A 16,453-nucleotide genomic window follows, 5' to 3' on the forward strand; every position below is an offset into this window, starting at 1 on the left:
TTAATGATGGAAAGCTTGTGATTATCTGTCCACAGTGTGTTTCTGTGTGTGTTTGCTTGCAAATGGTGTGGTTGGGAGTGTTTGTGTATCTTGTGAATTAATATAACAAATGACAGCAATAGATGGATGACCATTTCACCTTGTCTTCTTATATCTTGTCTGTCACACTTAGAGCAAAATCTTTCAGGAGAGTTAGGCAGTAGATTTGTGACTGTTTGTGACAAGTTCTTCCACTATTTCTGGAGATGTTTTCGGCGATGTTGCTGATGTTGTGCTGGTGTTCCAGAGATGTGGTCCGAAGCTATTAAAGTCCTGAAGGGGGAGTATACTGTCCGGGCCATCAAGGAACACAAGATGGATCAAGCGATCATCTTCTGCAGAACCAAGATTGACTGTGACAACCTGGAGCAGTACTTTATGCAGCAAGGAGGAGGTAATATTTCCTCTCCTAACAGGAGAATGTAAAGGGTAGCCACTAGCCTGATAGAACTGTGTCCTCGAAACCAGTGCATGGGTACAGGGACACTGGGGGAAAAGCTCTAATCTAAGAAGGCTGAGAAAGGTTGAAGGAAAAATAGAAAAGAATCGTTAGGAATTACAGAGTAATATCAGTTGTGGGAAACTTCTAAATGGGCAAGTAATTACTGTTTCTGTTGGCCAGAGTCATATGCTTGAAGGCAGAGTATGTTATGTTGGGTGACATTTAGCTGTGTGATGTCTACAAGGGCTATTCCTTTCTTTCTTTCTTTTTTTTTTTTTTTTTTTGTACCAGGGATCAAACTCAGGACCTTAAGCTCACCAGGCAGGTTCATATACTGCTGAGCTATCGCTTTCTCCCTGACTACTAGGGACATTCCTTAAACCTGAGGACAGGGCAAGAGTGAAAGAAAAGGGAATAAAATAGTTAATTTGGCAAAGTATTAATCAAAAGTAGCTGGTCTGGCTGTATCAGCAAGAGATGTGGTAGATGGTAAGACAGAATTATTACTCAAAATAAAAGAGGGTTACTAGTAATAAAGTAGTCTGTATTGAAGATGTGATGACTAATTGTATGCATTTTACCACATTCAATATGTGAGGCAACATGAGTCATGTTTAATCAGTTGTTCAGAAATGCAAAATAAAATCAAGATTTGATGCCATTATATCTGCTAAACAAAATACACAGCCAGATTTTGGCAAGGATATGGAGCAACTGGAATACTCCTGTACTGAGCAGGACACTAAATGATATAACCATTTTGGTGATATTTTGGTCTAATGTTTCAATTATAAAATCATACATTACTATCTTAAAGCTTAGCAATTGAACTCTTTATTCACTAAAGATAAGTAAATGAAAATACTAACAAAAGCTATATGTAAGAACAGTCACAGCAGCTTTATTTATAGTAACTGAACATAAGAAACACTCAGAGAATGACAGAGCTGAATGTGAAATGTACTGTAGGGTTCTCCTCAGCAGTGGACAGGAAGGGATACAGCTACTGTAGGTGACCTCAAAAGCATGGCAGGTGGAAGAACTAATTGGCTGTGATTCCAGGAGGTCCTGGAATGGTCATGTTAATTAGCCTGAATGGAGGTCTAATTATTCCATGGTGAAAGATGTTGAACATAGTTGTCCCCAGAAGGGCAGGAAGAAAGAATGACGGAAAGGTTGTGGGTGTCCTTTCCGGGTGATACTGGTCTGTATCTCAATGGGACTTTGTCAGCACTCAGAAAACATGGACTCCAGCTGTGTGTGTGTATGTGCCTTGAATGCAGCCTTTACCCCCAGGAGAAGAGCCAGGCAGATACCAAACTACTGAGCTGTGTGCTGATGGGGGTCATTTACATGCAGACCAAAAATACAAAGGCAAGGCATGAGAGGATGGGAGGCTGGACAGCTGTGGGGTACAAGTCCAGTGAGGTTTTAGTGCTGAAATCCAGAGGGAGATATACAGCCTTTCATTTTATAGTTCAGTGTTCAAAAATAAAAATGTTGACAAATATCTGAACTAAAAATTGATACATGTACAAGGTAACAACTGAGGCCTGTTACCATGGAGGACAGACTAATGCTGTCCTGTCTGTTCATGGCTATACACCAAAGAGATTAAAGTTCAAAGGATACAGAAACTTTAAGCTGGGCATGGTGGCACACGCCTGTAATCCCAGCACAGGAGGCTGAGGCAGGAGGATCGTTCTGAGTTTGAGACCCACTACAAAGTGAGCTCAAGGCCAGCTTGAACTGCATAGCAAGACCCTATCTCAAAAAGAACAAAAAAAAAAAGGATACAGAGAATTTGAACAACGATGTAAAGGTTGGAGCTAATGATCACAGAAGGATCTCATTGTGCCATTCATTATAGGAAATAGTTCAGTAGCACTTTTTCCCCAAGTCCTACAGGGTGCTTGGTTGTTAGTTACGGTGATGATTTTGTAATGATTTCTTGTGGTCAAGTTTTGAATGGAGTTGTCTATTGTAAGGGAGTTCAGCTGTGTGCCACTGGAAATTCTGGCTCACTGTTGTTTCATCTACTTAACTGGTTTTTGTGTTATTTGAATCGACACCTTTAAAAATGTTTCATTCTCTTGAATTCTCGGTTGAGCATGTGTCACAGCCTGATTTACCAAGGAAAACAGTTACCCCTTGGAACTGTTCTTCTAGGCTGCCTCCTGGTGGTGCTTTTGGTTCTCCTAGGTTCCCGAAACCCATCTGGCCTCATTCTGGTTGTTCTTGTATAGCTGCATGCATAGCTTCCAGTTTAAGGTTGGCTGTGCTGCACCGGCCTATAAAATAGCACCTTAGCACCCTTCTGGTCCGCTGTGGCCAAGAACCTGGATCACCATGTCACTGTAGACCCCCAGAAGAAGGCAGGCCCCTCGACGCTGCCCTTTAGGAGAGGTGACAGATTCAAAACCTGGTGTGGTTCTTTTTGTTCTTATATATGTTACATAAAGCAGCAAACTTCCCGGTGTGTGCAGTGCATTTCAGCTGTCACTGTCAGCTGTCACTGTGCACATCTACTTCCAGCAGACTGGGAAGGGGAACTTAAAGTCAAGGCAGTCGCAGTGCGCCCAGAATGTATTTTAATGGCATTTCGCCTGTGACAAGAATGGTGTTACTCACAATTGATGACAATTTGGGGTATAAGTTTTCACTGAATTGCACGGCAGATCAAAGCCTGAATTTTACTCTCTGTGTGATAGTCTTAGGCATTCTGTTTTCCAAGGTCAAACATTCATTGTGTTTCTCACCAGGTCCTGATAAGAAAGGACACCAGTTCTCATGTGTTTGTCTTCATGGTGACAGGAAACCTCATGAGAGAAAGCAGAACTTGGAAAGATTCAAGGTACTCATGTTCAGTTGTCTACATTTCTTTCATGCATAAGAAAGGGGGGTTGATTCTGGTCTTAGTGCCAGTTAATACCATTGAGGTAAGTCTGGACCTGGAAATTCTAGCATATTCTTGTGACTGGCGCATCTTTGTCATGGCAGGGATTAGGCATCTACTCTTACATGCTGGATTTCATGTTCTCTCAGCACAACACTGTTAAGAATTTTCATTTAAGAAAGTTTAAAAATTTTTGGTAGGGATTTTTAAAAGTATCATTGGATAGGTAAGCCATGTTTTTGAAAGTCTGTTATAATATCTATAGAGAACTTGATTTGTAGGTTAGTTAAAGACGAGTTTTTTCTACTGTCCTTTATTTTGCTGTTAATTTTTACTTTGCGTTTCTCATGTGACACAGCACTTAAGCGGGGATGTGTGATTTATCATCACTGTGGTCTCAAGTTGAGCCATAGAATATGGAGTTGTAGACTCAGATACGCTTTGCTTTGGTATTGCTTAGGGCAGACCTTCCTTGCCAGGCTTGTGCTTAAAGCTACAGAAGTGGTCACTGAGCTTCCGGCCTGGCTCCGGGAGGTGAAAGCCACTGGGAACTGAGGGGTGATGACTCCTCCGCCAGGGGTGCTCCTCCCTTGCACGTTGGTCAACCCATGTTCAGGACGATTTGTCCTTGGGGCGGCTGTGCCTTCTCCCTCCTCCAGTCTCTTTATTTTTGCAGGGCAGGTGACCCCAAGCCTCACTTGTATTTCCTTGGAACGCACCAGAGGCTATTTCATATCCCCTCCTCTGTAAGATTTTGACTGGCCACCTAAAATGTAACCTCAAAGAACTATGCCCTAGGTTTTTGTTCTTCGTTTTGTGTTTGTTTGTTTGTTTTTTGTTTTTTGTTTTGAAATGGAGTCTTCCTGTGTAGTCCAAACTGGCTCTGAGCTCACTTCAGTTCTGCCTCTGCCTCCTGGGTGCAGGGAATACAGGTGTGCACCACCATGCCCAGCCAGATTTATTTTAATATGAGAGGAAAGACAATACTTACGTGCATACATTTTGTTCTTTTTTGTTTTTCTCTTAAAGTTCCAAAGATATTTGTAAAGATTGAGATGTCTAAAGATAAAGTCCAATTTAAGCAGCATGTAAAAATATTGTTTGGGTTTTTTTTTTTTTTTTTGCGGAACCAGGGATTGAACTCAGGCCCTTGTACTTGCCAGGGAAGTGCTTATTCCACTGAGCCATCTCCCCAGCCCCCGGGTTAATATTGTTGATGTCAATAAGAGAAAAACAAGACTTATCCAATCATAGATTTATTCACTTTTAATGTCATAATGCATATCAGCGTAAAAACTTCAAAACTTGTCAGTAAAGTATGAGTCTCTAAGCTTCGTATCTAGTGGTAACATTCAGTTATTAGAGGTATTATGTAGTGAGGAGATGAATATTTGCTTTGATTTTTATGTGTATTTCCTAACATTCCTCTTTCTGTATTTTCTGTAGAAAGGAGATGTGAGATTCCTGATCTGCACGGATGTAGCTGCTAGAGGGATCGATATCCATGGTGTTCCTTACGGTAAAAACTTGTGTGCTGCAGTGTGAATTTTATACAATCTAAGTAAAGCTACAGCACATATTCTGGTAACGTAGAAACTAATGGCACTTGGTGACATTGCTTTTAATTTTAGTTATAAACGTGACCCTGCCTGATGAAAAACAAAACTATGTCCACCGCATTGGCCGTGTAGGAAGAGCAGAAAGGTACCACTGTCACCCCTTTCCCCTGTAAGCTTCTGATTCAGGAACAGAGTCTAATAAGAACTTCTGACCCCTTCCAGGATGGGCCTGGCCATTTCCCTGGTGGCGACAGAAAAAGAAAAGGTACTCTTTCTGGTATTCTGTTTTAATCATGTGGCTTGTGATTTTAGACATTGAAAGTAAGGCTGTTTTGTTTTTTCATTTAAATTAGATTCAGTTACAAATGAAATAAAAATAAACTGTATGACATTTTTTTCTCTATACTCACTGAGTAGAAAAATAATAGGATGAAGTTTAAAAAACTGCACAATGTGGTTTTCCTTAATAGCCTTCATGTAATAATTTTCATGAAAAAATATTAATGTTGGCATGGTGCTACAGAAAGCTGTTTGGGGGTTTGGTAACTTAACTTGAATATAATTGCACATTTATATGGGCTGGTGAGATGGCTCAGTGGTCTAAAGCACCTACTTAGAACAAGCTTAGCAAAGCACAGGGACCATGGTTCAATCCCCCAGCACCACATGCCAGCCAGTCCTGCCCCCTGGTGGGCTGAGCTGGCCACACACACACACACACACACACACACACACACACATAAATAAAATAAATAAATAAATAAATCAAATTTATAGAAAAGTATCCCCAAGTACCTCTCCCCCAGATTTGCCACTTGTACATTTTGCTGTTTGCTATGTTATCTGCTTATAGAAGACACTTGTACTTGATTTGTGATACTGCTCTCGAGGTAGCATTCTCTAATACCTCTACATCCTGCTTTCTCTGAGAATCCCTTTCTGTAGTTGACATCTATTTTAGGAAAATCTTTGATTATCCTCCAAAAACTGAGCAGATCCATGTAGTGATGAGCTCCTTCACAGCAGTAATAATTAGGGTGAGGTGGGTGGGGTGGGATGAAACCTGTCTCCCAGTGCCTTAAGGAGCACAGTGTTCACAGAAGAAAGTCACAGTGGGTCTTGGGTATGCTGCCCTCCTTACCTGTCTGGGCACCTGTCCGCTTGCTGCAGGTCTGGTACCACGTGTGCAGCAGTCGTGGGAAGGGTTGCTACAACACCAGGCTCAAGGAGGATGGCGGCTGCACCATCTGGTACAATGAAATGCAGGTGAGCTTGGCACTGTGGGCCCGAGGCTGTGCTTGCCTGACAGCGGGAGAGCTAGGCTTGGCTCGCTGTCTGGTATGGGGAAGCGAAGCGGTGGGCAAGTCAGCTGTGGTCTGTAAGTGGCAATTTGGGCAACCTGACTTCTCCTACACCACGCCTTCTAGGGCTCGTGGTTTTACTGAATGCTGTTAAAGTGCAGCTCTGTCCCAAGTGAAATTTTTGTTTGAAAATACTTTATTTTCTCCCTTTTCTTAGTTGCTCTCTGAGATAGAAGAACACCTGAACTGCACCATTTCTCAGGTGGAGCCAGACATAAAGGTTCCAGTGGATGAATTTGATGGGAAGGTTACCTATGGTCAGAGAAGGGCCGCTGGGGGTAAGTGTGTTTTAGTCTGGTGTCTGTGCAGGCGTGGGTTTAGAAAGGGTTGGGTATGTGTTTTTCAATCTGTCACAGAGTGCTGTCAGTACTGTCTCAGTGTGTGTGGTCACAGTGGGTGAGGGACAGCAGCTTAGCTGTTTCCTGTCAAATGTTGATGTCACACAAGTACATGAGCTTTGTATGGAATTATAGGGAAGTGGCCCTACAGTGTCGGAAGCCTTTAAGGCAACTGTGTGACAGCCTAGTTTATGTTCCCTGTGCCTGGGATGCTCTTCACCCACTCACTTGCCCTTGATTGTTTCTGATTCAGCTCATGCTGCTAGTTTTTGAGTATAGAGGTGGTGGCATGGTGTGGAAGTGAGGCCTCATCTTTCATTCACATTGAGATGACTGATAGGGGTGATAGAGCTGGTGAGCCGGGGAAGCAGCATCAGTCTCAGGACCAGCCCACACATCCACAGGAGTGTCAGGTATTCCTTTGTGCTTTGTGTGTGACACAGGTGGAAACTACAAAGGCCACGTGGATGTCCTGGCCCCTACTGTCCAGGAGCTGGCTGCCCTGGAGAAGGAGGCCCAGACGTCCTTCCTGCACCTGGGCTACCTCCCCAACCAGCTCTTCAGGACCTTCTGAGGGACAGCCTGCGCTAACCCCTGCCTGCTGCAGCGCCAGGTTGTGCGTGCAGCCTTGCATGTCAGGAACCACCTTCAGCAGGTGAATCCCAGGAAAATAAACCCGAGGACTCATTTTTGTGGCTTTTGTCTTGTTTCAGAGTTGCAGTCACACACTTCTTCCCTTCAAGTTGGTAGGTGATGGTAGCACATCTTCACGCTTGTTACCTCCTCTCCCCTTTCTTCTCCTCTTGGCCCTTTTGCTTCTGCAAAAGCTGTGTTGCCCTACTTCCTGTTACCTGGCTTTTATTTTGCTCTTTGTTTGCACTTTGACTTTCTCATGTAAGAGAAACTGTGCAATAGTAAGTTTCTGATTTAGTTACTTAACATGCTGCATCCACCTGCGTCCGTTTTCCTGCAGAGACTCAAGTTTGTCCTTTATGGCAGAGTAGCACGCACTGTGTAAAACACTGTGTCCCCTCTTGTTTTATCCAGAAGCACTCTACAGTGTGAAGTATTGTCTGTGGGAGTGAACTGGGAAGCTCTAGCCCACATCCCTGGGGAAGTGGGCACTCAGGGGGCTACAGTTATGTGGGTCATTGAGGACGTCAGGACCCCAGGCTGGGAGGGTGGCGTGTGGAGGCCTGGGCAGTCAGAGGCGGCGTTCAGGGCTGCGAGGCAGCGCAGAGGTGTCTGAAGGATCTTTGCCTCTAAACCAAATAACTAGGGTAATAAGACGAATCTGTGACCCTTCCCACTCCAAAACCAGAATTCAGTCCTCTAGAATGTGCTTTTTTTTTTTTTTTTTTTTTTATTTTTTTTTTAAAATTATTTATTTATTACATTTTTATTTAGTGTGTGTATGTGTGTGGCCAGCTCAGCCACCAGGGGGCGGGGCTGGCTGGCATGTGGTGCTGGGGGATTGAACCGCGGTCCCTGTGCTTTGCCAAGCTTGTTCCAAGTAGGTGCTTTAGACCACTGAGCCATCTCTCCAGCCCCTAGAATGTGCTTTTTAAACATCTTTCTCATCTGTCGCAGACAGAGTTGCTACGTGGCTCCATCATAGCCGCGATCCCACTGGCCTTGCCAGGGTGCCAACAGTGAGAGCCCAGGTGCGCTGAAACCCTGAAACCACATCCTTGTTTTTATTCGCGTGGACAGGAACATAGGACCTTCGGATTTTGGGGGCTGGAGAACTGTGCTGGTGCTGGAACCCAGGGCCCGTGAGCTGAGCTACATTTCTAACCCTTTTTTACTTTGAGAGGGGTCTCCTAAGTCAGAGTTGTGCCAGCTGGCCTCAAACTTGCAGTTCCTCCTGCCTCAGCCAAGGTGCTGGGATGACAGGCATGCACCACCGCGCCTGGGTACAGTGACACTATCGCGTGACCAGTTACACAGTTGCAACAATCAGGAAATCGCTTAGGCACCCAACACAGCTGACTGTCACCAGTCCTGGACCTGTGTACCGTGCATTTGCGCAGCCTCTTGGGGACCATTCATCATCTTCAGGCACGCAGGTAGCGAACAGCGGCTCTGAGACTCGGGGACAGTCAGGACTACAGCTCTGTGCGCATCCCGCACCCCGCACCCTCCACTACGGCCTGTGCCGCTGGAGTCCGCTTAGAGAAGCAGAAAGTGCGGGCCAGATGTGGCCCTGCAGGGTAGCTCAGCCCTGGCGCATGCATTTTCTCCTGTGGTAGCCGCAGCCCGCAGGAGGACCAGCCCTGGCACATGCGCACTCTCATCTGTGTGGGGAGGGGGGTTGGGGGGGTAGGCACCAAGCCCTGGCACATGCGCACTCTTTACACAGGCTGTGTCTAGCACGGAATTCTCAGCCCCAGACCAGAAGCCATGGCCTTCCTGGGGCACAGAGGTCCTGTGGCGTGCTACAGCCCCGCCTTCGTGTGCCCCAACTCAGAACTGTGCCTCCAGGGACGCTAAGGGGTTGGAAAAATGCCCAACCTCACTGCCCAGCAGGGACACATGTGCAATGATGCTGCGGTTCATCATCAAGAAGTCAACCAGCGAGCAGCCATGCCGGCTGCAGGGCAGACAGAAGCCTTCTGCACCGCTGGGAGTGTAGACCACGGCCACGGAGAAAGCCAGTGTAGAGATTCGTCCAAAACTAAAACTAGGGGTCCCATTTGACCTGCCGTGGCCTTCTTGGTGCCTTCCTCAAAGAGCGAAGGATACTGCATCGCAGCGCACCACGCTGAGCAGCACGATTCTGCCCATCTTCCATCAGCCAAGGGGACAAAGAAATGAGTCCACGCACCGCGAGCGCCACTGCCACCACGTAGATAAGCTCAGGCATTTAGAGGGCAACAGGTGCTTTGAGACCATAATGCTCAGTGAAATACATGAGACAACCAGCGTAAATATTGCATGGTTCCTCCTTAAGAGAAGAAACTGAGTTGAAGACCAAAACACAGGAATAGGGAGGCAGGGGGACTGAGATGGAGGGAGGGGGACGAGGGAACACGAAGCAAGGAGCACTCAGAGGAGTTCCCCACGAGGAGGTAGTTGGGAGCAGTAGTCAAGGACCCAGAAAAAGATTAAATGAGATGGCATGGGGACCGAGGCCTCGGCCCGCCGCTCCTCAGAGGCACAGTGTGTCTGCCCTGGGGCTCCTCTGCTCTGGCCCCAGCTGGAGCTGCCTGGAGTGGCCAGGGGAGGCACCCATGCAAAGGGAGAGGATCAGGGAAGTTGTCCCAGCCTATGTGCAGGGGACAGGGATGGAGCCCATAGGGGCAACAGGGAGCAGGGGCTGGATCTGTGTTGCACCTCTCCCTCATCAGCCGCATGACCTGGAGCCCTGTGTGAGCTCTTGAGGCTCAGCTGGGGATAGAGAATGGGGCCCACGACGGGTCCCTGGTGCAGCTACCATGGCAGACCATTCCTAGGCACCTGGGTGGGCACTGTGCAGGAGGTTACCGAGCACAGCCGGACCCTGCGTGGCCAAGTCCAGTGGGCAGGGAACGCAGGTGAGGGTGAGCGGTCTCCACGCTGCTGGCCATGTACTGCTGAGGGCTCTGGGGCTCAGGGTAGCCACCAAGAGCCCAGTGCCTGCAGCCTCCTGGCCCAGGCCTCAGTCTAGAAGGGAGATTACTGTTCTTCTCTGTACAGTGGGACAGGATGTTGGGCTCAGAGAGGTTACTAGACATCCTGAGGGTCTCACAGCTCTGTATCCTGAGGCCCAACCCTCAGGGGGCACTTAGGGACAGCTGCTTGGGACTCACAAGCCAATCGATTCTCTTCCAGATGTGTGGCCAGGTGTGTTTCCCTGACAGCTACCTGATGAGGTCTGAGGGCTCACTCCACGCTACAGCGGGGGTCCAGCCAGAGCTCGGAAGGTACTCTACCCTGCTGGAGAGGTCACAAGTGCTGTCTGGGCACCTGCGACACTGGGGGTCACACAAGTGGAGTGCATGTGGCTTGGGGGCCTCTCACCCCCCCCCCACCAGTGGTGGTTCTCAGGGCCCCAAGCAAGCCTTGAGAAGAGGATTCAAGATTCAGGTTGCAGGCCTGCCCCAGTGGGAAGACGGAAGCATGTGACTTGGTTTCTATGAAAGTAGTAAAAATGATTTGCTTTACCCGGCATTATGCTTAGCAGACATGCAGTGGTCAGCAGATGGGACTCCTGTGCTGTATTGTATAGTGCTGGTTTCCCCCAAGATGAGACCAAACTGGAATAGAAGCCCAGGTCATTACAATAGTGACAGCCAGGGTCCTGGGGCAGAGCCCACCTCTGGGGCCTTTACGCACTGGCTGCTCCGTGAGGGAGGAGAGGCCTGGTGATGCAACTGGTGGTTTTGATCTCTAGTTTTCAAAGCTGATTATTTTCCAGTTAAGTGTCATTTTCAGGGAAAAATGGCATTTACCATTTACCTTTCTCTTGTGTTATGTAAATATTACAAGGAATATCTTCCGTCTTCTGGATTTCTGTTTTGTTTTTGGAAACAGGGTCTCACTACATAGTCCAGACTGACCTTGAACTCGCAGCAATCCTCCTGCCTCAGCTGCCTGTGCTGGGTTCACAGGTGCATGCCACCACACGCAGGCTGCCTATTATCCCTCTAAAAAGTAGGGGCACAGAGGCAGGTGCTTGCTGTCTGGGAAGCCTGTCCTTCCCAGCCACCACCCAATGGTTCCCCTTGGGCTGGCCATCCTCACTGAGCCTCACTGGGCTCAGCTGAAGTTGAGGTGAGGACCCTGCTGCCTGGGCCCTGTGTTCCCTGTGCTGAGTGACCACCGGGGCTGGGAGGCCCAGACTCGGTGCTTCTGGGTCCCGCTGTGGTTGCTGGGTGTCCAGTCAGACACAGGAGACCTCCAGCACCTTCACTCTGGGGCTATGCCCTGGAGCTTGCCCTAGATAAAACATCCATAGAAATTGACCATCTAGGGAAAGGCAGTTTGATGAAGATTATTTTGAAGATAGATTTTGTGCTGGTGTGGTGTGGTGGCATGTGCCTGTCATCTCAGCACTGGGGAGGCCACGGAAGGAGAACTGAAGAGAGTTCCGAGTTAGCCAGGGCTCTCCAGGGAGCTCAAGGGTAGCCTGGACTACATGGGGAGACTGTCTCAAAAGACCAAAAAGGTTGAATATCAGTTCTGTTGGCCTCATTCATTTCCACGCATACAGTGCCCCTCGTTTTTCTGCGCAGTGTGCTCACACCCCTGCACCAGCCAGAGCACAGCCCTAACACAAGCGACGATGGTGTTTTGCAGCTTGGACACCAGGTGGCGCCAGAGTCACACCGTGGGGCTGGCATTGCCGCTCCAGCTCAGCGCAGCCACTTGGGGTTGAGGCCCCACCTGGTCTCCCTCTGTCCCCAAGGCTCTGTGGCTTCTCCTCCCCAGGGCACTGACAGGCCACACTTGGGCCAGGTCAGGGTGCTGGGCACAGGGACTACAGGTGGGATGGGCTCAGCCAGAAGGGCTCCAATGACAGCATGGCATTCTGAGGGAAAATTTCCCAAGTACCCTCTGCACAGGTAAGTGACCTGGGGGACTCGACCCTCAGAAATCTATCTGTCTGTGCCTTCAGTTTCTGCCAGGACTCCCACCTGGAGGGCTGGAGCCAGAAAACATCCTTTTCCCACTCGGGAGGCTGAGGCAGGAGGATTCCATGTTTGAGCCCAACCTGGGCAACTTAGTGACTTGATGAGATCCCAGCTCCAAATAAAAAATAACGAGGGCTGGGAGTGCAGCTCAGAGTAAAGACCCCATGTTCAGTCCCCAATGCTACAGAAACAAAACTCAAAGCAACCTCTTTTGGGTAGAATTTAAACTCCTAGAGGAGAGCAGCTGGCTTCTAGCATGGTGTGCTCACAGCAAGTCTGTGTACTTCTCCACTCTCGTGACCCTATTCTTCCCTTTTAGTCACACCTCAGAGTGGTGACAGTGCTGTGCCAGGTGCTGTCCTGTTGCCTGCCACCCTGCGCACTGCTCTTTGTCTCCCCTTACACTTCTGTCATGGGTTTTTCTATGCGGTGCAGGCTGGGGTCCTGCACTGACTGTGAGCCCAGGCTGGCCTGGAGTTCATGACGATCCTCCTACCTCAGCCTGCCAAGTGCTCAGCTGATTTACATCGTTGCTCATGGCAATGGAAGTCCTTTGGTGGTGACCAAGACCCCAAACAGAAAGCCGCCTGTGACTGGTGAGCTTACGGGCCGCACGAGGCGTCATCCCACAGTCTGCCAGGAAGGGAGCCCAGAATGAGTCCCCTGGGGACACATAGCGCCTCCACAGCTTCCTCCAGGAAGCTGGGCCACAATCTGAGCTTGATTCCTGCCTCTGGCGAAGCTCCAACTGGGCGGGGACGGGGAAGCCCGGAATGGCTCCCCCACCACCTGTGACTTCCCTGTGCTTCCTGTGGCCAGAGCAGGCAGCTGTCCACACCACACGGGCATGCAGCTTGGGAACCCACGGGAGCAGCCTCTTGTTTTCCTCCCTTTCTTCCTCCTCTGGTGTGTCACGGGGCAGGAAGCTCACAGAGCTCTCTGGCACCACCCTCCTGGTGGCCTTGCCACTTTGCGGCTACCCTAGCTCTGTACCCCAAGCAGTGACTTCTTACCGTGTCAACAGGGCTTTGTCCTCTCCCAGTGACAGCATTTATCACCATTATTGGTATTTTACTGGTTTTTTGAGGCAAGATCTCACTGAGTTTGTATCAGAAAAGCTAGCGTGGCAGACTCCTCCAGGAGAGTCAGCAGCACACCACCCCGCCCAGCTTTTCCACGCAGGGCCGCAACCTTCAGGTGGGCCCTCCGCACCCAGGGCCACGCCGACTCAGCTCCTCTGGGTGTTCTGACTACCCATTACCTAATGCTTCCACATGGGCCCCAGCTAGACCAGTTCAGGGGGGCAGAAAGCAGACTGGAGTTTAGCAGGGGTGAGGGGCTACACAGTGCATTCAAGGACAGCCTGGTCTATGCAGTGAGACCATGTCTCAAAAAAAAAAACAAAAACAAAAACAAAAAAGACCTACAAAAAATAACCTGGCATGGTCTACAGCGTGTCACCCCAGCACGCAGGAGGCTGAGGCAGGAGGACTGCAAGCTTCAGTCCAGTTAAGGCACTTAGAGAATTAAACAGATGCTATCTCCAAGCCAACACATGGGGAACACAGAATTTCACAAAGCAGCCAGTGAGGGGGAGCAGGGTGGCTGGAGGGTCGGCCCCCCTCTGGAAACCCTGCCACCTGATGGTGGGCTGTGGATGCTCCTGTGGTTCCAGAGGACCCAAGCACCTTTCCTTCCGTGCCCATGCTAAGAGTCCTTGAAAGCATCTTGTGTGGGTCTGGGGACCACCCCAGGGTGCCAGGGCAGACATGGGATGCCCACAGGCTGTGCCAGTAGCTGCACATCATTTAATGCTGCCAAACTGCACACTTAAAACCACAGAGAATAGTTGAGCCAGCGGTGCACTCTGCAACCCAGGATGCCCCAGCACAGGCAGCTGAGCAAATGTGGCCACAGTGGCACGGCTCTCGACGCTGTGTGCCGCAGCCCCAGGTTAGGGCGAGCGCAGCCTTTGTGGGTGCCAGGAGGTGCCGGGAGCTGGTATTGAGGCACCAGCTGGCTCTTCTCAGGGAGGAACTGGAGCTCCCCAGGGTAGCAGAGATGCAAGAAAATGAGAGGTGTCTGCTGGGGGTCTCTTGGGGTCTCTTGTTACTCTGAAGTGAAGCCTTTGAGAAGTGCGCCTCTTGTGGCTTAGAGCTAAAATGTCCCCAGAAAGTCTGACATTTGTGGAAGGTGGCAGAGCAAGGGTGCTGAGCTTATCAGCCATCCCTCAGGACTGAGGTCCCGGTTGATGGTGCTGTAGGAGGCGGGGCCTGGCTGGAGGCGGGCACTGAGGCGTGGCCTGGGAGGGTACGTTATTGTCCCAGCTCCTCCCTCCCTCCCTCCTGCCCCTGGTGTCCATGAACTGAGCAGGCTGTGATGCTCCTGCCTTGGAGCAGCCACCGTGGACTAAACCCACCGAGACCGTGAGCCAAGCCAACCTCTCCCGCAGGCTGCGGGTGCCAGACACTTTGTTCCCACCATGGGAAGGAGACCAGTCCGGGGTCCCACTGTGCTCCACCTCTCCAGGCCCCGAACCCAGCACCTTTGCCCCTCTGCTCCCCGCACAAGTTGAAAGCTGTGGTCTTGTCGCCAAGCTTGTCACTTTGCTCTGAATGTGCTGAAGATCAGACAGATAGACCTCAGGGCCAGCCGATGCCCAGTAGGGTCGAGCTGATGTGGACAGAGCACAGTCCTCTCCTCCCTACACTCGGACTCTTGTCCTCTGCTCACGCAGCCTCGGGAGGCCAACCCTGGAAGCTGTCAGGTCTCAGGCGCAATCACCGCCCCACTCATCTCAGTCCTGCTCGGGACGGGATGCAGCTGTCTGACCCACGCTACAGTGCAGCTCCGGGTGAGGACTCCCACACTGCCATCCTGTCCCCAGCGCTGGCCTTCAGCCACCAGGAATATGGTTGCTCATCATTTCTGGCCACATGATGTTGAGGCGAGCACTTTGTCTTTCTAGGGAGAAGTCGCACCCCTTTTTCTTGGGGAGAGAGGCCTCAGCACCCCTGCCCTGCTGCAGAGCCGAACCTGTAAGCTTCCGGCAGGGACAGGGTCACGCCTGTCCCCTCCTCCACCCCCACAGGACGAGGTCAGCTGTGTCGCCCGCTTGTACAGGTGAGAATTCACTCTCTACCCACTCCTTCTTCGGAAAACTTTTTTTTTTTTTTTCCAAATAGGTATTTAACATAAAAGCTCCTTTCCCCATAGTATTTTAAATTCTTTCTTCCTTAGAGAGCTGAGCATTGCTATAAAAGAGCATTTCATTTGGGAAATGATTCCACAAAGCACATTTGGTCAATTGCTTGTCATAGCACATGATATTTTTCCTTTTTTCTTTCTTATTTTCTTGTCATCAGTTTTTAGATTTTGTGTATCAGGAAGAACACGAGATATTTGTCTTTCTGAGTCTAGGTTATTTTGCTCAACATGATGGTCTCCTGATCTGTCCATTTCCCTGTAAATGACAAAAGTCTGTTCTTTCTGGTGTGTGTGCAAGTGTCCATGTGTGTGTCTGTAGACTTCCGTTTCTCTATCCACTCACTTGCTGACGGCCAAAGCTGGTCGTGTCTGGGTCACTGGACGCTGCGCTGCCATGAACCGGCCATGCAGCTCCATCCCGTGCTGAGCTCAGCTCCTCCAGGGAGGTGCTCAGGCACCACACCAGGGGATCAAGTGTGGCTCTACTTTTGTCCTTTTGAGGAGGAGTCTCCATGCTGATTTCCACAGTGGCTGCCCAAATCTCTACCCCAGCAGCAGTGTGAAGGGCTTCCTTTCCTCTGCTTCCTCACCAGAGTCTATTTATTTTTTGGTTTTCCGAGATAAGGTTTTATGGTACAGCCTGGGCTGGCTTCAAACCATGGTGATCCTTCTACCTCAGCCTCCTGACTTTGATGATGCCCGCCACGTTCAGCATTGCCGTCTCAGGCCCCTTTTGCCCTCCCCTGTGCCCTAGGCCCTGAGTGGCAGATGGCAGGGTAGTTAGAACCCACACTGGCTGGGTCCCAGCTCACCTGGCTCCACAGGGGAACTTGCATGTGCCACCTGTAAAAGCCCCTGGGTGCCATTTCCTGTCCCCACTTCCCATCCCCAGGGTTAGGAACCCTCAAGGAAACAGTCAGAGATGTGCAGTACTGTGCTCAGTGCCTGCGGTGTCCCTGTGGCTCACCAAGCCCTGGCTGTGGAACAGCTGCAGCA

The 16,453-nt window shown here is 49.7% G+C and overlaps 1 protein-coding gene across 1 annotated transcript in view; it reads left to right on the forward strand.

The window, feature by feature from the left end:
• Window positions 1-7,323, forward strand: part of Ddx1 (DEAD-box helicase 1) — a 30,624-nt gene extending 23,301 nt beyond the window's left edge. Inside the window, exons 19-26 of the mRNA XM_004642333.2 lie at window positions 287-433; window positions 3,244-3,335; window positions 4,824-4,896; window positions 5,009-5,081; window positions 5,159-5,201; window positions 6,107-6,202; window positions 6,455-6,575; window positions 7,079-7,323. Of these exons, the coding sequence (XP_004642390.1) occupies window positions 287-433; window positions 3,244-3,335; window positions 4,824-4,896; window positions 5,009-5,081; window positions 5,159-5,201; window positions 6,107-6,202; window positions 6,455-6,575; window positions 7,079-7,209 (776 nt within the window). The 3' untranslated portion in view covers window positions 7,210-7,323. The remainder of the gene's footprint in view (window positions 1-286; window positions 434-3,243; window positions 3,336-4,823; window positions 4,897-5,008; window positions 5,082-5,158; window positions 5,202-6,106; window positions 6,203-6,454; window positions 6,576-7,078) is intronic.
• The last annotated feature ends 9,130 nt before the right edge of the window (window positions 7,324-16,453 follow it).

This window comes from Octodon degus, unplaced genomic scaffold (genome assembly GCF_000260255.1).
Source record: "Octodon degus isolate 3935 unplaced genomic scaffold, OctDeg1.0 scaffold00151, whole genome shotgun sequence".
In the NCBI taxonomy this organism is placed as follows: Eukaryota; Metazoa; Chordata; class Mammalia; order Rodentia; family Octodontidae; genus Octodon; species Octodon degus.